Here is a 25,658-nt window from a genome sequence, read left to right on the forward strand (position 1 = left end):
GAGCCCCTGGGTGAGACACCAGCATCAGGGACTTGTTGCTGCCCAGGCCCTGCTGCAGCTCGGGATTCCTTAGGGATGCAGAGCTGACGACCCGTGAGGGCAGCAGCTGGTACCCCGCTGGGAAACCACACGCGGTGGAAGAAGAGCTGCTGACAAAGCTGGGACAAGGGGTCTGTCCTCTCTGCAGCCGTGAAGGTGGCATTTCAGTCTCCAGGATTACTCCTTCCTTCTGGAAGACGCAGATCTGCAAGTAGCACGGAGCAGGGGGGTTAATCAGGAGCTTCCCTCAGGCACCAGCAAATGGGAACAGAATTGCTGTCTGACACACAGAAACCATGTCAGAAGGGCAGGATTTGGTGTTGCGTCTCTCACCTGGGACAACCCTCTTCTGCCCTTGCAAGTAAAAGCAGTTAAATATGGCGTAGCTTTGTTCCCAAAGAGCTTTCCGTCACAAGTGGACACATCCTCAGCCACACGAGGTGGACGAAGCAGCCGGGTTCCTTCATGTCAGGCCAGGGTGGGATCTGGTGTCCCTGCCTCACAGTTTGCCCGGAGGGCGAGGGCGGGAGGAAAAGCAGGACAAGAGGCTTTGTCCCTCTCCACAGTTGACAGAAGGCGGCTGAGACACCACCTGGAGATGGGCCACCTGCAAGGCCTTTGGGCGGCGAGGACAAGCCCCAGGCAGGATCCACAAGCCACCGAGGTGCTCTAGGAGTTCGCACGTTACAGGCTGTGTCGGCAGAACGGCACACGGCCAGGCTGGCGGGCGGCGCGTCCTGCCCGCGGCCGCCCCATGCACGGGGCTCGGCCCACGGACGCGTCCTGCGCCGCCCCGGAGCTGCGGGGCTGGACGCGCGGCCAGCGGCCGGGGAAGGCGCCGGACCCCGCGGCGCGGGCAGCGCGGTCACAGCTGCTGCAGCAGGCAGAAGGCGGCGGCCGCCAGGGCCGTGTGCTGGCGGGACAGGAGCGGGGCGGCCAGGCCCGCGCAGCCCGGCCCGCGCGGCCGCGGCTCCGCAGCCTGCAGCAGCTGCCGGTACGTGCCCACCACGTCCAGCAGCGCGGCGCCCAGCGCCCGCCGCCGCTGCCGGCACCGCGGGCAGTGCGACACCTGCAGCGAGGCCTCGGCCAGCTGCACCAGGTGTCCGAACGTCGCCCGCAGCGCGCCCTGCAGCTCCCGCGGGGGCTGCTGGGTGCTCAGGAGCCCCTGGCAGCTGGACAGCAGGCGCCGGGCGGCCGTGCCGAGCGCGGCCTTGCTCTCGGCGCGCTGCTCTGCGCAGTGCTCCTGCGGGTGGGTGGCTTGGCTCCCGGAGAGCTCCCCCACCACCTCCTGCAGCTCCGCGGTGTAGCCCAGGAAGCAGGAGAGATCTGCAGGGCTCATCTGCGCCCGGTCGTTCAGCCAGCCGAGGGCCTGGGCGGGCGGGCGCCGCCGCGCCACGTCCCCGCAGCCCAGGGGGGTCCCGGGCAGGCTGCGGCGCCGTGGCGGCGCGGCCGTGAGCGGCCCCGGCAACGCGCGGCACGTGGGGACGGGCGTTTCGCCTTCCCCCTGGTCGTCGGGCCGGTGGAAGCAGCTGATGTAGGACAGCCGACAGCTGCACTTGTCCACCCCGAGCTGCGCTGGAGGTGTCGTCTTCTCTGTGGAAAAACCCGAGGGCCCGGTCGTGATGGCGTCAGAAGGCTCATCCTTGTGGTTAAAGCAGAGGAAGGAGTGTTGTGAAGCCCCGTGGCCTCCTGCGCTTCTCCCCAGCGAGCCCAAGGGAGCTGGGCCTGAGGAGGCGGGAAGCCCTAGAGACGAGGCAGAGCCTTTTCCCGCCTCAGGAGCCCGTTCTGGGGGAAACGGTCTCTGAACGGGCCGTGGCTGCTCGTCAGCCACATCTCCCGCCTCCGATCCAGGCTGCCCCTCATCCACGCCATGGCCCACCAGCTCTGTCTCAAAGGGGGGCCCGGCTGGGCATGTCTGTGTCTCCGTTCTGACAGCATCAGCCCCCAGGCACCCGCTGGTCTTCTGAGAGGCCGAAAGCTCTGGGGGGGTATCTGCCCTTCCCTGAGACGGGCTGCGTGACGTGGGGTCTGTCCTGACCCTGAGAGAGAGCCAGGAGAGGCGAGTTATAACCCCCGAAGTGCTGCTGCAATCTGTTAAGAGCTGGGTTGCGTCTGGAAAACCCACGCATGTTTTCTTGTGCGCTTTCCATAAGGCCTCCATGCTTATTGCTTGTCTGCTTTTTGCCTGTGACAAGGCGCTGTCGCTGCTGTTTTGCGCACAGCTGTCAGGAGTGGCTTTTCTTTCTTCGCAGGGAGCTGGGACAGGCTCTGCACACACTCCTTGCCCCCCGGCAGTGGCAACCGGCTCCTGCTCCTGGGCCACCTCGGGGCCGCGGGCTGGCAGCAGCGCCGTCTGTTCGCGGGCAGGGCAGGGCAGGTCTTGGCCCGGGGACGGGGACGTGTCACCAGCCTCGTGCTGGGCTGTGGTCGCCTCCTCCAGAGCCACCCGGACCAGCCCGCGGCTGGTGGCCACACAGCTCTCCCCACTTGCCCACCCAGCATCTGTCTTCGTGGAGGAACGTTCCTGGGCAGCTCTGTTCTGTCCCCCGGGAAGGGACAGGAGCGGCGGGTGTGCAGCGAGTGCCGGCTGGGGGCCACCGCCTGCGCCCCCCTCCCTGTGCTGCTCACCCGGCAGCCGGACTGCTGAGATGGGGGAAACCACCGACTCAGTCACAGATTTAGTTTCCATGGCGTCAGGCTCCATTTCCACCAGGTCAGAGTACGGGCTCGTGTCTCCCTGTGCCTGGAGCCCCAGCTCCGCGTCCTCCCCGGTGTCCCCTGCGGACGGCGGAGCGGGGGGACGAGCAGAGAGCGGCGCTGGGGGCGGCCAGGAGCCGCGGTTCTGCACAGAGCCGGGCAAACCCAACGGGAAAGTGACCTGCGAGGTGTAATCCGTTTGCAGGAAAGATCTCCTCTTCCTCAGGCTCTTGGCGCACATCAGCTCCTTCTCCCGCCTGTGTTTCTCCCTTGCCGTCTGCCTCAGCACCAGGGTTTGCCCCGAGCTGTCACACCCTGGTTCCTCTCGGATGCAGGAGCTGTCAGTGCCCTCCCGGGAGCTCGTGCTGTAGCCTGCTGGAGAGAAAAAGATGCCAGTCAGACAATAACCCCAGGCAGCAGCAGATCACAGATATACTATCTATCTATGCACCTACGTGGTGCGCCAATGTGCTCCCAACACAAGTCCTGCAGTTGCAGACAGTGTTGGGCAACAAAGCCTGGCTCCCAAGTGCCAGAAACCATCTCTTATGATCAAGCCTCTACTTGGAATCAGCTCTGTCAAGAGAAATGAAGAATCTGGGCCTGTGGCTGGAGGGCTGAAGTGCAGGATTAGTGACAAAGGGCGCTGGGTAGTCCCTCCCCTGGTTCTGACTGCAGGTACAGCTGTAATTCACAAGTTAAGTTGGGTGATGTTAGCAGCAGCTACAGAGAGCACTGCCTGCACTGCACATCCATTAACATCTCATAGAAGCATTACCAGACATTCCCAGCTTGGATATTTAGATGATAACATTTCCAGAGATTACAAATTTGTGCCTGAAGGTGGTATTGTTACTGTGCATGAACACTAAAGCCAAATTGTTCTAACTGCACAAAACAAACTTTTGAGGAGTTCAGCTAATGTTGAACTGACTGTTTCAGGGACAAGAATCCTCTCCTTTCTGAGAGAACACAGCCACCAGGGAGCAGCTCAGCCGCAGGGCTCCTTGAACCACTCACACAACATGGCCCTGGCCTGAAAATTGTTTTTCCACTCGGGGTGAAAGGAACAATAACGTTTTCCAGCTGTCAGCTCTGCTCGGCTTGCAGGAAGACAGCGGAGCGAAGGCACTGCCCGGCGGCGGGAATACTGGCCGTGAAGCTCCCCGTCCGTGCAAGGACACCCGTCTATCGAGTGCTCTGTCTCTGGGACTTGTCACTTCTCATCACTGGGGGACTGGACTAGGTGATCTTTTGAAGTCCCTTCCAATCCCAAACATACTGTGATACTGAAGATTCAGCCTACGTGGAGGGATGCACAGAACCTACTCATGCAGCCTGTTGGCTCCAGCACCAGGCAGAGCCACACGTCAGTAATCTGGATGTCCTGCAGGAACCCGAGCACGTTCCAGCATGCCAAACTCATTTGAAAAATAGCTTTTTTTTCTGGGATTCGGTGCTTGGATGTGATGACAGATCTCCCTGCGGAGCTGCGGCTCTGACCGCTCTGCACACATCCAGGGTATTTCTGCTGTGGCGCTTGCTCTCGACCCCCAGCCCAACCAGCGTCAGTTCAGCTCAGGTTCCGTGGGGGGGAACGGCCTGAGCTGCAGCCACGCCAAGGACTCGTGTTCGGAGACCCACGGGGAAGCAGAACGGCACCTGAACCCCCATCGGTTGTGGGTGCGGGGGGTCTCGTGCAGACCTTTCCCACCGTGTGTGATTTGACCATGAGCCATCCACTTTATTCCATAAATGGGTCAGCCTGAGTGAGCCCGTGAGCTCCCTGCTGGGTAACTGGCTGTATGGCGACGGTTTTACTACTCACTGATCAGTGGATGAGCCCTATTTAAGTTTCATATCAGTCATTCAGCTTCAGTAAATATGTGCTGAATAGAATGAATCACCTGGTATTATAAAGCTGTGTGATTTTTAATACACTCTCTGCTTCACGTTACTCAGTAAGCTGCATTTGCTGAAATCTTAAACTGCAAAGTTCTGCTCAGATTTACCAAAAGCAGATACAGACTACACCGAACACCTGCGAGATCAGGTCTGGTTTGTACTGTGCTGGGAAGAACAGAATTGACTGGGGAGAAAGTGACAATGTCAGCACTGACACAAAGACATGACGGAGATGTCAGACGGGCTGTTCTGCACCTTGCTGAGAGAAGGGTCCGGTCAGTCACACAGCAGCTCCGGCGCTACGGACTGTGAACAGCATCTACAGTGCAACAGAGCAAAGGCCCGTCTGAGATCCCTGAGAAAGATCCAGCGAGAAGCAAGAGGAGCCCAGACTCAACTATTGCTATTGCACTGAATCACGGTGTGATTGAGCTGTAAAGATGTAAAAATCGATGGTTTTCTGTGCTTGACCTCTGCACAGGCATCCAGCTCCAGCCAGCCCTCCTGCTATTCTACTCCATTAAATTAGTGATTTCTATGAACTCTGATGCCTGAGAATTTGCTTCGTGAGTCCTGGGATCCAGAGCAAACAGACCCCTGGAGGGAAAGTGAGCAGGATTCAGCTCGGTGTATTTCCCCCATGCGGTAAATAACAGAGTGAACCTGCCACCGAACTCTTTTGAGTCATGCCTTCTTTGAGTGACCCGAGCACTGTTCTGCAGCAAGCACAATGCAATCACTGCCCCGTGACGCTGCCGAAGAGTGGCTTATGGAGAACGGCTGTTCAAACGAGCTTCAGAAATGTTGGGAGAACTAAGGAGAGCTGAAAGATGGTTCCTGCAGGAAGAGTGTCACGGGAACGGAGCGGGGTGGGAGGGAGGCGACCCGGTCCTGGTGAGGGTTTACCTGCCCGCGCCTCCGGAGGGCTCAGCCTGTCCGCAGCGTCGTAGAACTCCTCCTCGGAGCTGGTGTCACCAAAGCCTGGGGGCGGCTCCAGGGTGAGCTCGCTCCCCTCTGCTGTCCCCTCTGCTGTCCCCTCTGCTGTCCGCTCTGCTCCGCAGGGTGAATCTTCCTGGGCAGACAGGTCTCTCCAAGGGCTCCTTTGTGGGCTGTGGCTGGTGTTGCTCCTCTCCGCGCTTTCCGCAGGGGATGTGCTGTAGCACAGGCTGTAATAGCCCATGGTGTTTCCGTCAGACAGCTTGGTCCCCAGCGCAGACGCGCTGATGTCCTCCTGTCTCTGCTCGGAGGGGTCGTCGTCATGCCCAGGCTCCTCCGCGAGTGGCACCTGCAAGAAGCAGAAGTAGTCCCTGGGTCCTGCTCCGCTGCAGCCTCCTGCAGCACGGACCGGGAGGAAGCTCTTGTCCGAGCTGCTCATCTCCTGCACTGTTGGCATGTAGAAATGGAACAACTCTGGCCTGGAGGAAGAGCAAGCTTCCAGCTCATCTTCCTCCAGTGCGTCCATAGAGTCGCTGGAGCCACTTGTCTTAAACCCGCGGCTCTCGGTGTTGGCTGAGTCCGAAGCCTCGGATGTGCTGTCTGTTGCGTTGTCGCCCCCATCACACGGGTCACCCCCTGGGGGTCGCTCCTTTCTGCGGTCCCTGTCTGGGCTGCGGGGCTCCCCCAGCACCTCGCACGCGGGACGGGCGCCGCCGGGCGCTGCAGCTGCCTCCGGGCCCTGCTCCGAGCAGGAGTCCAGCTCCCAGGAGTCTTCAGAGTCACTGCACGTTCGGGACTCGTACCCTGCGATTTAAACACATCTGTCAGCCCGTCCTTTGCGGTGGCAGAGGAACAGCACCACGAGGGTTATGAACAGCACCACGAGGGTTATGAACAGCATGAGGGTTATGAACAGCACAAGGGTTATGAACAGCACAAGGGTTATGAACAGCAGCACGAGGGTTATGAACAGCACGACGAGGGTTATGAACTTGTCTGCACAGCAAGGGCTGCAGCACAGAGAGCTCTGCCCCTGTTTGCCCATCAGCAACAGGCGAGGATGCGATCTGAGCTGTGTTCTCTCGGCGCAGGCTGTGTCCCCGCCGCTGCTGTGCCTGGTTTCACTGCAGAGCAGGAGCAGAGGGAGCTGCAGAACAGCAGCCACGTAACTCGCTGCCTAGAGCCTCATCTGCAGCCCCTGTGTTCCGGAGTTATCCTGACAAGGGACAGGACAGCGGCAAAGAGCTCCTCCTGCTCCTGCCAGCAGAGGGGAGGTTTTCTGATGGAAAACGAGCACAAGCGCTCAGTGACACATTTGCCATGTCGACGACAGGCACTTGGCCTACGCTTCTTGGGAAAAGCTGAAATTGTGGCTGCTCTTCCCCTGCCCAACACGTCTGGAATGAGGGAAACCTGGCACTGCCTGCGCCAACAACTGGCAGATGCCACTGCACACCCTCGGGCTGCTGTTCCGACACTGTTCCCAGGAGGGAACAGCACCTCTAGTGCTGGAGGATACACCCACTTTCTCCCCATATTTTGGAAAAAAAATGGCTATTTTTGGGTTTTCAAACCTTCTTCAGCTGACACACGGTGCAGTTGCTGTTTTTTCTCTCCCCAGGTAAATAGGGAGGCGTTTGCATTCACGAACAGTCTGTAATAGCCAATGATGAGGCAGACAAGATCTTTTGCACTGTTTGATTCCAGCAGCAGAGTCAGCAGCTTTTTTTTTTCAATGGGGGGATATAGGGGGAAGAAAACAGTAAAAACAGGTTAGTGTAGACAAATATTGCTTGTAACACGATCTGCGGGAGCATGCTGCCCGCTGCAGAGGCATTCCCTCTGCCCAGACCACCACTGCAGAGCACGCTGCTCCTGCCCGAGGCACACAGAGAGAAGATGAACTCTTCTCCTCGCATTTTGCTTCTTTGACAGGTCTCACTGATGGGAGTACAGCAGCAAGAATCACTTCAGTCATTTCGTATTCTTCCTACAAGCTTTCCCTTCTGAGTCTGTTCTAAGCCCTTTGTACTGACGACACCATCAGCTAAATGTCAAATTTTGACTGATTTTCAGGCTGGTGAGGGGCTGGAGCACAAGTGTGATGGAGCGGCTGAGGGACCTGGGGGTTCAGCTGGAGAACAGGAGCTGAGGGGAGACCTTCTGATCTCTGAACTGCCTGAAAGGAGCTTGGAGCCAGGGGGGTCGGGCTCTGCTCCCCAGGAACAAGCGCCAGGAGCAGAGGAAACGGCCTCAAGTTGCGCCAGGGGAGGTTGAGGTTGGATGTGGGGAACAATTTCTTCCCCAAAGGGCTGTGGGGCATTGAACAGGCTGCCCAGGGCAGTGCTGGAGTCACCAGCCCTGGAGGGTTGGACAGACGGACATGAGGCTCTCAGGGACATGGGGCAGGGACAGGGGTGGAGGAACAGGTGGACTCGATGATCTTGAGGGGCTTTTCCAATCAAAATGGTTCTGTGATTCTATTAATATGAAAAGAATGGATGGTGTGAACAACTCCCGCTCGGTCTCCAGCCCTGGCACCGCCTCGCTGGCTGCCACGAGAGCTCCGCTCACCTTCAGGTCCTGCAGGTAGATCTTCACCATGCTCACTTTTTCAGACTCCTCCGCCAGCTCCACCCTGCTGATGTTTGCGAACTCTGCCAGACTGGTCACAATGTTGAGCTTGTTATTGATGATCTGGCTCACCCCGTACTTGGCACCCACCAGCAGGGCGACGTACGATTCTCTGTCCTGTAGCTGTAGGGGAAGAGGTTAAACCTGTAGCCAAAATCTGCACAGGAACCCACTCGCCGCTGCTGGGCAGGGAACTCCTCAGCCAGCCCATCCTGTGTGGCATCTCTTCAGGCCTCTTTAGGTCCACAGTTCGGTACAGATCCACATCGGGACAGGCGAAACAGTCCAACCCAACCCAGCCCAACACATAAACCAAACCAAACAGAAACACCTGTGGTGAAAAGAGCAGCGTTCTTTTCTACAGCGAGGTTTTTAACCGTGGCTAATATATTTTCAAGAGTTTTTGACACACACCCTCACATCTCTTAAGTACTTTATGACGTATAAAATACAGACTGAGCTCATCTGAAGAGCAAGAGTCACAGCTTTCAATAGAAAAAATATGCATAATTGTTGTGTATGCTGGTATGTTCTTCACTTCGGTGGAACGGTGCTGGGTTAACCCAGCACAGTCCCTTGTCAATATTTATCACGATGTCCCAGGACAGGAAAGGTGGTGTGACTGGAGCTGGCTCGAACAGCATCGCTGGAGGTACGTCACGTTTTCTACGAGCATCAAAGCGAAGACAGGGAAGGAGACTCACTAAGAGGTTGCTAGTCTTACAGCAACGACCAATTTATAAACATATTTAAACATTTCTGCTTTAGATAGGGTCTGCTTTGGTTAAGACATGACTGTGCATGTGAAGAACAAGGGTTAAAACTGTGCCCTGTCTTTGCAGTTTCTGTCCGAGCACACTGCTCTAAGAGACGCACAAAGCAAGGCAAAGGACAGTATGCCAAAAGCCCAACACATAAGCTAACAGCACTTGTACCATCAGCGTGGCATTGAAGATCCTCCCGTTGTACATCTTCAGGTCTCCCAGTATCTGCAGGTAGCTCAGGCGCACTTGGACGGCTGCGAGCGTGTGCTTCGTTTTGCAAGAGAAGAAAGACCATTTAGAAACATGACAGAGGAACAAGGTTCTCCAGGTGACCTGCAGGCTAGAAGAGGTTCTTTTCATACAGGACATAGTGTTAGAACAACACATGTAGCTCAGCCTCTGTGCAGGACCAGCCCGAATCACCGCGTTTGCCACCTGGCAACCCCACAGCAAACCGCAACAGAACACCCTACACAGGGAACTGGGGTGCGTGCACAGCACAGGTGACAAGAGGAAAAGAGAGGAGAACACCCCAAGTGAACAGAGAGCAGACCTGAGGAGCGGGAGCGATGCTGCGGGGACACACGGTACCTTCTGCCGGGGGTCCAGCAGCAGCTGGTTGCGCTTCATGTGGTAGCTGATGGCTTTCTTGATATCCTTCCCTCTCATGTTTCGAAGCAAAGTCGGGGAGATGAAGTTCTCGATTCCCCAGTCCCTCCTGCCAGAGAGATGGGGAGGGGGCAGGGGGTCCCGGCTGCGCTGCCCTGTGTGACACGGGGCGTGCGGGGCAGGGACGGGCTGCGAGCCCCGGGTGCTGCCGCTCCGCAGCACCGCAGCACTGCAGCACCGCAGCACTGCGGCACCACAGCACCGCAGCACTGCGGCTCCACAGCACCGCGGCCCCACAGCCCCGCAGCACTGTGGCACCACAGCACCGCAGCACCGCAGCACTGCAGCACCGCAGCACTGCAGCACCACAGCACCGCGGCACCACAGCACCGCAGCACTGCAGCACCGCAGCACTGTGGCACCACAGCACCGCAGCACTGCAGCACCGCGGCACCACAGCACCGCAGCACAGCAGCACCACAGCACCGCAGCACTGTGGCACCACAGCCCCGCAGCACTGTGGCACCACAGCACCGCAGCACCACAGCACCGCAGCACTGCAGCACCACAGCACCGCAGCACTGTGGCACCACAGCCCCGCAGCACTGTGGCACCACAGCACCGCAGCACCACAGCACCGCAGCACTGCAGCACCACAGCACCGCGGCACCGCAGCACCACAGCACCGCAGCACAGCAGCACCACAGCACCGCAGCACTGCAGCACCACAGCACCGCAGCACCGCAGCACCGCAGCACCGCAGCACTGCAGCACCACAGCACCGCAGCACCGCAGCACCGCAGCACCGCAGCACCACAGCACCGCGGCACCACAGCACCGCAGCACCGCGGCACCGCAGCACCACAGCCCCGCAGCACTGCAGCCCCGCAGCACTGCAGCACCGCAGCACCGCGGCACCGCGGCACCACAGCCCCGCAGCACCGCAGCCCCGCAGCACCGCAACACAGCAGCACCGCAGCACAGCAGCACCGCAGCACAGCAGCACTGCAGCACTGCAGCACCGCGGCACCGCAACACAGCAGCACTGCAGCACCGCAGCACCAGAGCACCGCAGCACAGCAGCACCTCCACACCTCCACACTGCAGCACCGCAGCACTGCAGTGCCGCAGCACTGCCGCGCTCACACCGACCTTGCTGTGCGCCTGCTGCCAGGGCAGGGCGTGGGGCTGGAGGAACACGCGCTTTCATGCAGAATGCCTGTTTTCACATGGTTATACAGGAGACAATCTACAAGCTTAGTCAGTATAATGGTCCCAATCTGTCCTGCCACCCAGAGGACGAAGATTCTGTCTCTACATTCACTTTACTTTGGTCACAGGATGATGACATTTTAACATCTCCAGTTCCCTAGACCCCAGAATGCGCTGTCAGTTGTGCTGGAGAGTTTACTCACCCCAGCACTAAATACCCGTGAATTAAGAGCGCTGCTGCTGTCTGTAGTCGCGCCCCCTGCCCGCCAGCTGCCCGTGGCCGGTGCTGGGGCTGCACGCGAGCGGCTGCGCGGGGCTCAGCGCCGCCACGCTCACGCCTGTTGTCCAACGGGTGGCTCATCGCAGGGTCTCGAAGCAGGGCTGTTCCCCAGGGCAGCTCCAGCGCGCTGGCACGCAGCACAGCGTGCCCGCTGCCCGTCAAAGCGCTCTCCTGTATTTTTTCCAGATCCTGTCACTTCACAGGACCTATCACTAATACTGAAATGAGACATTTCTGATGTAGTTCTGGTGGATGAAGAGATGTAAAGTACTGGCTGTGCAAAGCTGGTGATTGTCCTCTCTCTCAGCTACGACACGCGAGTCTCACTGTGCTGGCAGGAGCCGCCTGCGCAGCCATAACTGTGCGAGGGATTTGCAGTTTCATGTCCCTGCTCCAGCCACAGATCGGAACCTCCCTCTGCCGGGGACATGCCCAGATGCTACGTGGCCCACATTATTTAAGCAGCTCAGCAGGTTAAAGCCACCTTGGCCTTAAACGACTGGCACAACTGAGAGCCTGTAATCTCTTTGGGCCAGAGACAGTCTCCTATCCAGAGCTGAACATCAGGCAAACACAGACCTGATGCCACTTTTAGTTCCTTCATCCAGGCTTATTCACCCCATAACACAAGACATCTTGGAACTTACTCAATGTATTTGAACGACACTTTCTGCGGCTGAGCACAGGCATAGATCCTCTCCTGTATGTGCAGGGCAGCCAGACGTAACGCCACGCTGCACTTCATCTCCACGGCAAACCGCTCCTGCAGCACATCGCTGCAGCTCTGGAACAGACAGAGCTGAGTTAGCGCGGCGACGGAGTCACAAAGAGGTCAGGATAAGACCTCCGATATGACGACCATGCGGCAAATAGAGGGAGCCACCCAGCTCGCTTCAATCTCATTCTGTCAAAAAGCCAAGCACACAAGTCGATTCCAGAGCTTAAAGCAAGTTGAAGCCAAGTGCTCTGTTCTTAAGTGCTCCGCATTTCACATTAATATAACTGAAGTACGCTTTGTTTTAAAGCAGAAAGGAGAACCGGGTGAAAAGAGAACCTGAAGCATGGAACGCCTCGATCTCACCTGCAGGTAGAGGTATTCGAAGGCAACCGGGTCTTCCTGCAGCAGGTCTAAGGGATCCTTCGGTACAAAGCAAACTCTGAAGAGGCACCGGTAGTCGTGAGACTCTCTCTTTTGGACCACCTGCAACAGACAAGCAGCACCGTGACACAGCAGCCGCTGCGGCCCCCCCTCGAAGTGCACGTGAGCTTGTGTGAACGCACAGAAATCATGTAAAGCTTCTGGCAAGGGGACGGCTGCAGATGAGCCACTGTCCTTAGCAAACACAAGGAGACATTGCTAGTGTTTGCAGTTTTATCTTGATTCTTGTTCTGGTTTTTGCTTCTCCCTGTGGCCGCTTGGAAGCCCTTTGACAGCAAAACTTCATTAAATACCCATTGATCTCTCACACTTGCAGTGTGACCAGGACAGAGTCTTCAAGGCCGTACGATAACGAGAGAGGAAGGGGCAAGCTTCTCTGCTTCTAAGTTCAGTCATAAGATACAGCAGCCCTAAACAGACACTTGGATCATCCTCATAATGCCAGTACAGTGTTAAGAACCAGGGGTTATGCATTAGCACAGTTTATTCTGGGTAAATCCCATACAGCCTCACCAAGTGAAACAAAGCAGAAATCCTCCGTGGCTGGACAGTGCCGGCTGCCAAACCTCCCTGTGCCACAGGGCATCACCAAACCAAGTCAACAGTGTGGAGACGAGACCTCCAAGTAGGCAGCTTCTCACCACTTAGTCAGCCCAGAATTACTAGCAGAGCAGCAGGATTACTAACAGAGCTGGCCTCACGTTGGCAGGACGTAAACTTTAAACTCAGGGTATCGCCGAAGTGGCACGGGGCTGGGTTAACCCTCTGGCTGCCCGGGGGCTGTAAACAGCTGGGTATGCCGTGATTTTGGGGCTGTCCAACAGCCCCCTGTGGACGGGGCTGCCTGGCAGGCGGCACAAAGCTCATCCCCATCGGCTCGACACAGAACAAGCAATACCAGCCATGGGTATTGCTGTAGGGAGGAAATTCGTGAAGCCAAAGCTCAGTTAGAGTTGAAGGAGGCCAGTACTGTGAGAGGCAATAAAAACGACTTTAAAAAATATGTTAATAGCAAAAGGCAAGCCAGAAATAACATTGGCCCATTATTTGAAGATCATAGTCACCTCACAAACAAGGACATAGACAAAGCAGAGATGTTTAACGCTTTCTTCACCTCAGTCTTCAACACTGACGATGGGCTCTGGGCCCCAGAGCCCTTGGGTAGAGATCATGGCTGTGAGAATGACAAACTGCCAGCCAGTCCTGAACTTGTGTGGGATGTGATGCTCCAGCTGGATCCCTACACGTGCAGAACAACAAAGATGATGGAGTGGAGCATCTCCCGTGTGAGGAAAGGCTGAGGGAGCTGGGGCTCTGGAGCTGGACAAGAGGACACTGAGGGGGGACTCATTCATGGGGATCAAGATGGAAAGGGGGAGTGTCAGGAGGATGGAGCCAGGCTCTTCTGGTGACAACCAGGGACAGGACAAGGGGCAATGGGTGCAAACTGGAACACGGGAGGTTCCACTGAAAGAGGAGAAGAAACTTGTTGGGGTGAGGGTGTCAGAGCCTGGCCCAGGCTGCCCAGGGGGCTGTGGAGTCTCCTTCTCTGCAGACATTCCAACCCGCCTGAACACCTTCCTGTGTAACCTCATCTGGGTGTTCCTGCTCCATGGGGGGATTGCACTGGATGGGCTTTCCAGGTCACTCCCAACTCTTCACATTCTGGGATTCTGGGATGGGCCCAATGGGATTTATCTGAGGGCACTTAAAGAGCTGTCTGGTGTCACAGCCAGACCTGTGGGTCCCTTCCCACTCAGGACACTCCATGATTCCATGACTCTACTCTGTGGGCTCTCAAATGGACTGAGATGCTCCTGAAAGCGCCATTTCTCCAGGGGCTGTGGTTAATGCAGCGGTAACACATCCAACAGGCAGGGAGCAGAGGACAGCGCCTCTGGAGATGGAGACAAGCTCCCTCGGGTGACACCTCACAGAACCACAGAGGGTTTGTGTTGCAGGGCCCTCCCCAGCTCCCCAGCCCCCCTGCCATGACAGGGACACCTTCACCAGCTCAGGGTGCTCAGAGCCCGTCCAGCCTGGCCTGGGATGTCTCAGGGATGGTTCATCCTCAGCTCTCTCTGCAGCTCTCTGGCCACGTTCACCAGCGCTGGTGCCCAGCGCAGCCGCGGGACACGCGGGGTCTCCTCACCTGCTCGATCAGCTCCTCCTCGTGCAGCAGGTGGATCTTGGCCACGTTGTACTGCTCCTCCAGAGCCAGGGCGAAGTGCAGGATGCTGCGGATGGAGAGCTTCTCCTTCAGGGTGAGAACGATGTCCTGGGAAGGGACGGACACGGTCAGACAACGGGCACAGCTGCTGAGGGCCACTCGCACACCGTGTCCATGTGTGTGGTTCTGGCCGCCAGCTGTGTGGTCAGCACTGGAACCGCAGTGGCCAAACACTAAATCCTCTGCAGACAAGAACATGCTTGGTGCTGCAACACCGAGCAAAGTTTTTAGCACTATTTCACAGGAAACCAATGCTTTTCGCTCCTCACGGACAGCGCCTGAGCACATTCACCTAGACAAACACAGAGGTCTCCAGGTCAGAGGAAGCCCGTGAGCTCCTCACAACAGGGGCACGGGAGGTGTCCGCCTCTCCGGGACAGCGCGCACAACCCCAGCAGCTGGCTGTGCTGTCCCCGCGGGTGTCCCGCAGCCACACAGCCTGCCGGCCGGTGACACCGCAGCGGTCACAGCCGCCGTGTCCGCCGCTGCGGCTGGTGGGGAAGGGAGCCGAGGGACACGGGGCGAGCACAGAGAGAGGGAGGACAGCACGGTCCGCAGCGCAGGGGCAAGGCGGGACCTGCGGGCTGCGGCGGCCAGAGCGCGGTGAGACGCAAACTCAGCGTGGAACGGGCACCGAATCCAGTCCCCGGAGCTGCGCCACGTGGGCTGCCTCACGCTGAACGTTTTGCCCTTACAGTTTTAGTCTGGCGGTGCCAAGCACGTTCTGTCCCCTCGATGCAACGTTTGCTGTTAGCCGCTGCAGCTCCCCCGAGCGCTGCGGCACCTCTTGAAGAAACTACAAAGAACTGGTGAAAAACTCTTCTCACCATCAAAACACAAGGATTCGGGACCATGATTGTAAAAATCTTACCAAATTTGACTGAAGCTGGTGTTTCAGCTGCATGGAGAATTCTGTTGGAATACCAAGTGTCATGGAAATAACCAGGTTTAATTTGGGCAAACAGAAAACATTATGTAAGGCTTGAGTGAGAACCGACTGAAGAGCCCCTCTGGCTCACCCAGGCCCTGCAGGTGAGCGTGGGTGCTTTGGCTCGTCTCAGCTTCCAGCAGGGACCTCTCGAACACCAGAACTCGTGGGAACACCAAACTCAGGAAGCGTTTTGCCCATGTGAGTGTTTCTGGAGGACGCTGGCGGGGCCGCGCTCAGCCCCAGCGGGGAAAGACCCACACCGGTCAGAGCTGGGCAGCTCAAACCAAACGTGAGGTGCCAATCCGTCTCTTAGAAATCAATGCCTTGCAGGTAGGCGTCAGGTCTCTCCTCACAGCCCACCTCCCAGTTCCTGACCACCTTCTTGCTTTCTAAGTTATTTCCTTCCCTGCCATGGAAGTCACAAGACTTGCAGAGACTGACCTGCATGAGACCACGACAGCGTTGTGAAGTTTGGATGAACTAAACAATAAACTCTCCCTTTTTAAGGAAAGTTTTCAGTGTTTTATAAATAAAACCTCTTTGCTTTTTCCCTTGATATTCTTTCAGCCCGGTGTCTCCAGTCTGTCCACCGTGCATCTTTCCCACAGTAACTGCGCTGTTGCAGGACACCTGAACTCCTTTAAAGAAGTTATGGCACAGTCAAATCTTACTGATTCCAACATAAATATTGAGCAACTTTAAAGATCAGGTGAGAAAAACATGAGGTCTGTATGTGTAAACGCAGTGATTATGGGAAGTGCCAGTTTACAGGCTCTGGAAACAGCACCTTGTGTTTCGAAGGGAATGGTGGAAGTTTGTCTGTGATTCCCCCAAGCACAAGTGGAAACCGGGCACTGAGAGCAAAACCGAGGCGCACCAAAGCAGCGCTGCTCTGCAGGAAGGGCACGGGGAACGTGCTCAGCACCTGCGCGCAATGCATTCCACCGCATGGCCGATACGACCGAGGGGCTGCAAGTTCCGCTGCATGCACCTCTGCTACCGCATTGAGTTCAGGTGGTGGGATCAAAAGACAGACAACCAAGCATCGTTACCTTCACAGTCGTGCTCGTCTCGAACCTGAAAGCCTTCGTCTGTCCATTTTCCAAGTACACCTTGAGAACATTTGGCATGCAGAGAAGAGAATTCCCCTGCAGAACAAAAGCAACAGCGCTAATCCTTGGATGCTAAGCCTCCGGGCAACAGGCTGCCCTGCTGACACAGCACGTCCTGGTATAAAGTAAAATCTTTCTCTGCTTTTGCAATCCTCTCCCGTGGCACCAGGCTTGTTCACTGATTGTGTTTCTGGCACGGAACAGGGCAAAGGGAGCACGACAAACCCATTTATGGCAGAACTCGAGCCCGTGCAACGGCTGCATGTGGCCCAGATGTGCCTGCTCGGACCCCGCGCGGCACGGGAACGTCTGGCAGACACGAAAGCCAAGAGCCACCCCGTGCTCCTCACCAGAGAGCCGCGATGTCCGTCAGAAAACACCCCTTCCCAGCCCCGCGCCCGCAGCGCCAGCCCCCGCTGACCTTTCCAGGCACCAGCCACGGTTTCAACGCAAGAGCCACCCACGCGCTCCGTGCTCCGCGGGCCGGCGCTGCACGCCGCAGGAAGGCTGTAGGACTCAGCTAAACGTGTGGTTGTACTGAGGCTTGTGACTCTGGGGCTTCCCAAGGAGGAGATGACGTCACCGTGGTTTCTTGAGATCAGTCTCAAATGTGTTAATCAAGGCAATGGCTCCCACCGCAAAAGCACCTCGTTGGGTGCTCTGAGAGGGTCTGGGGACTTGGCCTCTGTCCCTCTGGGGCCGTCCAGAGCTTCCAGCTCTCCACCCTGCTCCTTCATAGAGCTCATCTGCACCTGCCTTGTTTTCAGCCCCTTCTTGTTGTTCAGTGCTGAGAAGGTTTACTCCCCTCCTTGGGCTCACATTCAGCGTATCTTGCTTATGTTCTTTGACCACCACATTCCTCCAGTCTTAAATAGTTTATCATGACAGTCTCAAGTCTGAAAATGGCATTTCTAAGAGCATCTCTCCTATGTTTCATTTGCTGTGGAACGCCCTGTAAATCTCACAGACTTGGTCCCTCTTGATAGAGAACCCACATGCCCTGGAAGTACCGCCAGAACAAACACAAACCCCTTCTGAACCTTGTTCCTCGTTCCTGCCTGCCCTGTTTTATGGGCTGTTTACAGTCACCACTGAGGAAGCAGAGTGAAGGCTGCCGCTGTCACCAAACCCAGGCTCTGTGACTCCTCCATGCTAAGGGGTGCACACTCATCACGTCTGACAGGCCCCGGGTCCCCATCAGTGTCAAAAACGTGACACTGGTTTACACCTGTCAGCTCCCGCAGCCGCAGGCTGTCACATCGGTGTACAGCCAGCACACAGCAGAACTTGAAACACATGCAGAAATTCCTATACAAATTAAGTATCACCGCTTTCCGGGTCAGATGCGATCAGCCGGCCAGAACACCCGGGTGGGATTTCTCTCCCTCTGTGCAGGCCCTAGTGGAGCACTGTGAATTAATTCTGAAAGGTTCTGCTGTGGCTTAAGCAGCTCTATCCCTCCTGTTTTGTCTGGGGCAAGGTTGACTTACCCCATGTTACAGCTGCACCCACAGCTTCTAATAATACACTGACCGATGCTGACCTGAGGGACCTGTCTCCTGCATATCACTCGCTTATACGGAAACACATAATATGTTTGCAACAGAAAATGGAGGCTGGATAGCATTGAGCCTTATTAACAATTTATGTCCCCAAACTGAAGTTTCAGGTTTCAGCCGCGGAAGGCAGCGTCTGGGCTCCTTCCAGTTGCCACAAAGACCACTTAGCAACGCTCCATTAAGAGGACCAGAGTAGCATATTTACTGAAACAGGAGGCTTTGCAGTTTTCCAGGGCCATAATAACCATTTTGGCTGTCTTAACACCAGTCCGCTGGAAGGAGAGCGGTTCTAAATCACTCACGCAGCCTGTGCTGTCCGTGGCGAAGAGTGCTTTTCCAGAAACAGGTCATAAATATGCAACAAATGTATTTACTCTTCCTTTGTGCTAATATTTTACTGTTCAAAATAGGGTCCCTATCCAACTAGTGAAAAAGGAAGCAAACACCCCAATTAATTTCACTTACCTTGATGTTCTCATTAAATGAAGGGCAAACTATATATTGATTGAGTGCCATTCTGCACTTGCAAATGTATGATTAACTTAGTGGAATGTGGACAGAGGCTTTACAGGAGCACAGTGTCCCCTCAGGAAACACCTTCTTGGGACCCTCAGGACCCTCCTCGCAGTCGCTAAGTGAACATGACAGACCCGAGACCCCCATGTGCTGCCCAGCAGTGCCCAGCACAGCGGCTGGAACCGCCCGTGGGGCTCCAGGCAGACACCGGAGCGAACCCCCCGCTGCGAGGCTGAGGGGACACTGCTGGAGATCTCAGGTCACAGAGCCCAGAACGCGAGGGGTTGAAGGGCCCTGGAAAGCTCATCCAGTGCAATCCCCCCATGGAGCAGGAACACCCAGATGAGGTTCCACAGGAAGGTGTCCAGGGGGTTGGAATGTCTGCACAGAAGGAGACTCCACAACCCCCTGGGCAGCCTGGGCCAGGCTCTGACACCCTCACCCCAACAAGCTGCTTCTCCTCCTTCAGTGGAACCTCCTGTGTTCCAGTTTACACCCATTGCCCCTTGTCCTGTCCCTGGTTGTCACCAGAAGAGCCTGGCTCCATCCTCCTGACACTCCCCCTTTCCATCTTGATCCCCAGCAATGAGTCCCCCCTCAGTGTCCTCTTGTCCAGCTCCAGAGCCCCAGCTCCCTCAGCCTTTCCTCACACGGGAGATGCTCCACTCCCTGCAGCATCTTGGTGGCTGCGCTGGACTCTCTCCAGCAGTTCCCTGTCCTGCTGGAACTGAGGGGCCACCACTGGACACAGTATTGCAGGTGTATTCCAGGTCGCTGTGTCCCAGCACCCGCCTCAGCTCTGTCTGCTGGGACCCCTGGCAGAGCGCGTCCCCTCCTCCTGCCCGAGCGCCCGGGCCCGTGTCACCTGCCCAGCGGCTGCTGGCCCCCGCACAGCTCTGCCGCACGTCTGCCCGGGTGGGAAGGGAAACCCCCACAAGGGGGCTGTGCCTGCGCCGGGCCCGCAGAGCTCCGGGCGGCAGGGACGGGACAAGACACGGCCCGGGAGCAGCAGAATGGGGCCCAGTGCTGGTTCACCATCACTGCCAAGTGCAGGGAAGCAAGGCTGGGTCAGACCCGAACAACCCAACAGAACTAACGAGCAGGGGACAGGAGTGAGGAGTTTTGTACACTGAAAGTTTCCATTCCAAGGCGAAAAAGGAAAACTCAACAGAGTTAGGGACTCCAAACTGACCCCAGTCCATCCCAACCACATTGAGCTTAGTAAGTTACCTAGAAAGCAAAACGAAACGTGTAAGGGCTGTTCTCTTCAGGGAAGCTACAAGTGTTCTCACTGCTTGTCCTTCTCTGCTGCAGGCAGACCCAGGTCCACCCAGCGCCTCTGTCATCGGTGCCAGAAACCTCGTGGCAAACCGAGCACTCCCAGTGAGCCACGATCCCGTCCCGTGAGACCGGCTGGCTCAGCTCACAGACGGTCTGTTACGGAGGCAGCTGCGAATGCTCCGAAACCCTCTGCGAGGTATGAAACACAACGGGCTGTCATCCTATCAGCCAGAAAACGTACGTCAAATTTAGCAGCAAAGCAACGTCCCCGGTGCCAAACTCCGAACGCAATGCTACCTGCACGCTGCTGAAGGCCGGGAGGAGACACCCCAGCTGCTCCGGCAGCAAACAGACTTGTCATGGATTCACCTCTGATCTTGAGGGTTAGGATTTGTCATGCCTAAACTTCAGTCTAGGTTTACTACAGTGTCTACCTAATGGTGAAAGGACAGGAGCAGTACATGCAGGTATTTTCTATTGGTGTAAGTGAGGAAATGGAAGGTCCCCGATGGCCAGCGCGGGAGGAGCCGGGATGGCTGCCCGGGCAGAGCGCGTGTGCCGCGGGCCGCCGCACCCACCTGCGCGTGTCCGTTCACCAGCACCTCCTCCGCAAAGCGCACTTTCACGGGGTTGGTTTTCAGACGTGCCCTCTTCTCCGCGGTCAGGAACGACGACTTAGGCCCGCCCTGGAAGAAACAACAGCACTGGGTGGGCGACGCGCTGGGCTGCAGCGAGGTACGAGGGGCAGCGACGCAGCCCGTGGTGAGGCTGCTCACACCGTCCCGCCCCACGCCGGCCGGTGCAGGAGCTGTGAGGGTCTCCAGGCTCACTACTGGCCTTTTTTGACCTATCTGAGCGGTGCTGCCGTCTGAACACAAACCCGGCTTGTCCAACAAGGGCACGCAGGTGCGACGCGTGCTGTACGCACTCCTGACTTCACTGCATGGTACCCATGTGTGTAGGTGCCTCCCCAGCTCCTGTGATGGAGCCACGATACTGCAGAATGACTCTTAATCCACTAACGGCTGGCCTGCAGTGGAGCTGCACAGCGCTGTAAACCCCATACAGAGGGTCTTCCAGTCACAGACAAAACACTCAGTGTATCCCAAGGACAGCCATGTATGCAACAACAGAATTATTTTGATTGAAGGAACACTCAAGATCGTTGAGGCCAAACATTAACTCAACCCTGGCACTAACCCATGTCCGTGGGAACATCATCTGCACATCTTCTAAACATTCTATAACTCCTATAACCTCCCCGGACAGTGACTCCGTCACCACCCTGGGCAGCTCTTGGAGCTCACCTGGGGTTTCTAGAGCACACTCTCATATCACAAATGTTTACAAAAACCAGCTAAAAAGCCAACTTGACCCCATTGCACTGTTGTCACACAGCCACACTTCCATCGCGACGCGACCGGCCAAGCTGACATGAAGCACACGAGCCCAGAACGCAGCCCTTGTGCCCCAGGTGCTGCTGCCACACAGCGCGGTGTCCCCGGGACAGCAATGGGTGCTCAGCACAGCCATGATGGGGCCCTTGTGCCCCATGTGCTGCTGCCGCACAGCGCGGTGTCCCCGGGACAGCAATGGGTGCTCAGCACAGCCATGATGGGGCCCCTGAGCCCCATGTGCTGCTGCCGCACAGCGCGGTGTCCCCGGGACAGCAATGGGTGCTCAGCACAGCCATGATGGGGCCCTTGAGCCCCATGTGCTGCTGCCGCACAGCGCGGTGTCCCCGGGACAGCAATGGGTGCTCAGCACAGCCATGATGGGGCCCTTGAGCCCCATGTGCTGCTGCCGCACAGCGCGGTGTCCCCAGGACAGCAGTGGGTGCTCAGCACAGCCATGATGGGGCCCTTGTGCCCCATGTGCTGCTGTCACACAGCGCGGTGTCCCCGGGACAGCAATGGGTGCTCAGCGCAGCCGTGGGGCACAGCAGCCCCTGCGCCCGGCGGGTTCCTGTCCTGTTTGCTCCTCAACGAAGGCCTGTGAAGGGCGTTCCAGACCCCAGGAGGGCTTTTCCAATCTCTTTCTCTCTGAAAAGACATCGCACTTCCCCCCTGTCAGCAGGCATTCGGGTCTTGCGTAACTGCATCTTTTCCTTGGTCTCCAGAGCCATATCAACCAAGACTGACAGCCAATGCTCTAGGCACGGGAGATCAAACTAATGAAAGGTGGAATCCGGTGTTCAGTGAGTTTGCTTAAAGTTCTTCTGGTTACTTTGGCTTTCTACACATCCATTGAATGCCGGCACATGGGAACCTTTGGGCAGGAAAAATACATTTAAGAGATTTTCTCTTTAATGTACGTTTACCGAATGGCCAAGAAACCTCATGACCTTAAGCCTGAGAGCTCTTCTGAAGGAATCATCATTCCTGCTGCTAAGAATAAATCAAAATTGAAAAACCTCCAAAGAAGCAAAAAACACTCCCAGGTGTGGAAATCCCCCCTAGGCTACTTCCATAAATTGCAAGAAGTCAAAAGCACACAAACCAAATCTCATCCTTGTTTTGCAGCTCAGGTTTTACAAGCTCTGAAATCCACGTGGGTGAGCACGTCATGTTGGCCTTACGGGGAATTTATTCCACAGGAATGGGCGATCAGCACCAACGGTTCACACTAAAATTGTGCTTCTATTCCCAAAGTTATGATCCACACCAGCTGCAAAGACACTGATGGAGACCCTCGAACGCCACAGACGGACCTGGCAGAGGGCGGGTGTGTAAACAATTCCTGTTTAATGCGCTCACTGACGGCAGAAACAAACGAAAGCGCGGTCGGTATGTGTGATGGACACCGAGAAGCGCGAACCACGAGCACGCTGGATGAGAGGAGCGGCCCTCCGGGCGCCCGGCGCTGCCCTGGAACTGCTGCTGTTATGCACTTTCAAAACCGCGTTGAGGAGACTTTCTGCCAATTTTTTGGTATAATTTTCTGGCAACCTGGATAGGACCTCCCAGCCCCCGTGGAGACCCCGGCGCTCACAGCCACCGACGGAGCCTCCGTCCCCGGGGAGCCCGGCTCCAGCGCTACCGCTGACTCTCCCAAACCTCCTAACGGGCGTGTGAAGGCAGGGGACCCTCGCGGCTCCCGCACAGCTCCGCTCGGGCCCCGCCGCGCCGTTCGGCCGCCCCCCTTCCCCGCACCCCGCTGGACAAAGGGCATTTACCGACGTGCAGCGCAGGACGGTCAGGAGGAGCTCGTCACCGGCCTCCCTGTAACGAGATGAGCAGTCAGCCAGGACCGGAGCTGCCGGCACCTTCACCCCAGCATGGTGGCCTCCGCACCTCCCAGTTCTCTGCCGCCTTGTCCCCACACCTCCCAGCTCTCTGCCACCTTGTCCCCAGGGACCACGCGGGACCACACCTGATGATGTCAGCTGCTTGTTCCACAGACAGGTTGTCCACAGCAGTCGAGTTTATCAGGAGGAGCTGGTCGCCCGGCTGCAGTTTCCCGTCGGCGGTGCTCCCTGCAGTGACCAGCACGGCGTTGTCACAACCTCCCACCGGGGACGCTCACCCTGAGCACCCCCTTGGCGCAGCACCCACCTCTGGATGCCAAAATGAAAAGGGGCCAAAGGACCCTGAGCCCTGGTGCCAGCTGGGACACCACTGTCTGTCCCCATGCTGTCCTCTGGCCCCAGAGCTGCCACCGAACCGCAGAAAATGGACCTGCTGGAGAGGGGCCAGAGGAGCCACGGGAATGACCCGAGGCTGGAACAGCTCTGCTGGGGACAGGGGAGAGAGCTGGGCTGTTCAGCTGGAGAAGAGAAGCTCCGGGACACCTTAGTGCACCTTTCAGTGCTTAAAAGGGGCCCATGAGAAAGATGGGACAGACTTTAGAGGAGGGCCTGTTGTGACGGGACAAGGGTGATGGTTTAAACTAAAGGAGGGAGATCCAGGCCGGACATGAGGAAGGAATTGTTGCCCTGAGGGTGGTGAGAGCCTGTGCCAGGTACCCAGAGAGGTGGTGGATGAACCATCCCTGAGACATCCCAGGCCAGGCTGGACGGGGTCTGAGCACCCTGAGCTGGTGAAGGTGTCCCTGTCATGGCAGGGGGGCTGGGGGGATCTGAAGGTCCCTCCAATACAAACCACGTGTGGTTATACGAGGTGTCACGAGAGGCAGGGAGCTTGGTGCCTGGTAGTTTACATGAAAGGAAAAACACAGTTATCTGGAATTAAACATGGGGCTTTTGGCCATGGGCTCCCACAGCGAAGGACAGGGCTTGAAAGGACAGGTTTCCTTGTGCTTCACTTTAGTAAAACATTGATTCTTCCTGATTAGGATAAAAACATAACAGAAAACCTCCTTCCCCACTTCTTAGACCCCAACACTCTCACTTGTTATAAAGGAGCATAAAGAGAAAATTCAGCTGGAAAGCGCTGTGAAAGGGCAGCGAGCGCCCCGTGGCGCCTCCGTGCAGGACACGGGGCCGACAGGAGCGGTGGGGCCGGCGCCGGCACAGGACACGGCACAGGCGGCGATGTCACCGCACAGCCGGGTCGCCGTCCCGCCGCACCGCCCCGGCACAGCCTCTTCCGGCTGTCACACACCGACAGGCAACGAGCAGGAGTTCGTGTGTGCCCATCAAAACAATAAAGGTAAATAAAACACCAGATGTACGTTTTATGATTCAAAACCCCCATGCCTTCTATAAAACCGGGAAATATCCCTCAGTTTATAGCTGGAAGAGCTGATCTGCTTGACTTGAGCAGACCTCCACCTGGGTTGCCTGTACCTCACCATGATCCTCTGTGCTGTAAGCCTAGAGAGGATTTTCAACAACAGATAACTGGGACCGCTGCAGGATAGGGATTCGAGGTGAAATTATTCCCCTGTCTTTCAGATGAAACACGGGAAGGAACGTTTCTCTGAAGCTGCTTTTTGCATCCTGACGGTCACCCAGGTCCGGGTGCAGTGAGGCTGCCACGGGCCTTGATTCACCCCACACCGTCAGAATCGGGCAGACGTTCCAGAGCCCCGCGCACCACCGGAACACAGGCTTCTGCCCTTGGTATTGGAGATCACACCCCGAACCTGAGAAACCCACCAACACCCGGCAGGGACGCGTCCTGAGGGACAGTCCGGGTCTCACAGCCGCGGCTGCAGGGAGGAGGAAACGGAGCTCACCTGCGGTGACGGACGCGATCGTCAGAGGAAGGTTGGGGCAGATCTCGAAGCCGTAGTGGTGGAGGAGCAGGTCCTTGTACACCGTGACCGCCAGCTGGACGCGGCCGGCGGGCTGGCCGCTGCCGTCACCAGCGCCGTCTGCCGCCGGCACGCTGCCCCTGGGGTTAATTAACACAGACCCTGAGAGAGCGAGCAGCTGCAGGCCAGGATCCCTCGGAAATGCAACAGTCTTGCCCTAAAAACATGGGCCAAAGGCACAGAAAGAGAAGTACAACCCCATCTTCAAGAAAAGCATATTTTGCATTGACCAGTATTGTATTTCTGCACATGTGGCTCACAAAACCAAAACGGGTGAAAGCAGGAACATCTGTCCCTGGAAACCACGGGGGTGCTTAAAAACACTGTTTTATTCTAGGGACACACACATTTCCCAAGAACAACTGAAACAATGAGTAAGATCCGCAAGCTGCAATGGCCCATTTGTGGGGAACAAGCTTGTGCCATCTCTGATCAAATGTGATCGACAGATGTTCCTTTCACAAATACAAGTTTACCTGGACGCACCGTCCCGAGAGCGATGAAGCCATTTTGCTACCATTTGCTCTATTCTGCATGCTTTGCGTGTCTGGATTAAGTTAGTCTCCAAATCTTCCAT

General features: G+C 56.9%; 1 protein-coding gene across 1 annotated transcript; it reads right to left on the reverse strand.

Moving 5' to 3' along the window:
* Window positions 1-904: 904 nt before the first annotated feature.
* On the reverse strand, window positions 905-25,658 carry FRMPD1 (FERM and PDZ domain containing 1; the record flags this gene model as incomplete). The annotated part of the gene is made up of 15 exons (XM_082075141.1): window positions 905-3,111; window positions 5,548-6,381; window positions 7,152-7,299; window positions 8,152-8,334; window positions 9,147-9,242; window positions 9,567-9,693; window positions 11,724-11,860; window positions 12,158-12,277; window positions 14,388-14,513; window positions 16,449-16,544; window positions 20,443-20,550; window positions 23,040-23,085; window positions 23,237-23,339; window positions 25,004-25,161; window positions 25,558-25,658. The coding sequence occupies 15 exons, from the start codon at window positions 25,656-25,658 to the stop codon at window positions 905-907; spliced, it is 4,590 nt and encodes a 1,529-aa protein (XP_081931267.1).

Source organism: Streptopelia decaocto (assembly GCF_964273445.1).
Source record: "Streptopelia decaocto genome assembly, chromosome: Z".
Classification (NCBI taxonomy): Eukaryota; Metazoa; Chordata; class Aves; order Columbiformes; family Columbidae; genus Streptopelia; species Streptopelia decaocto.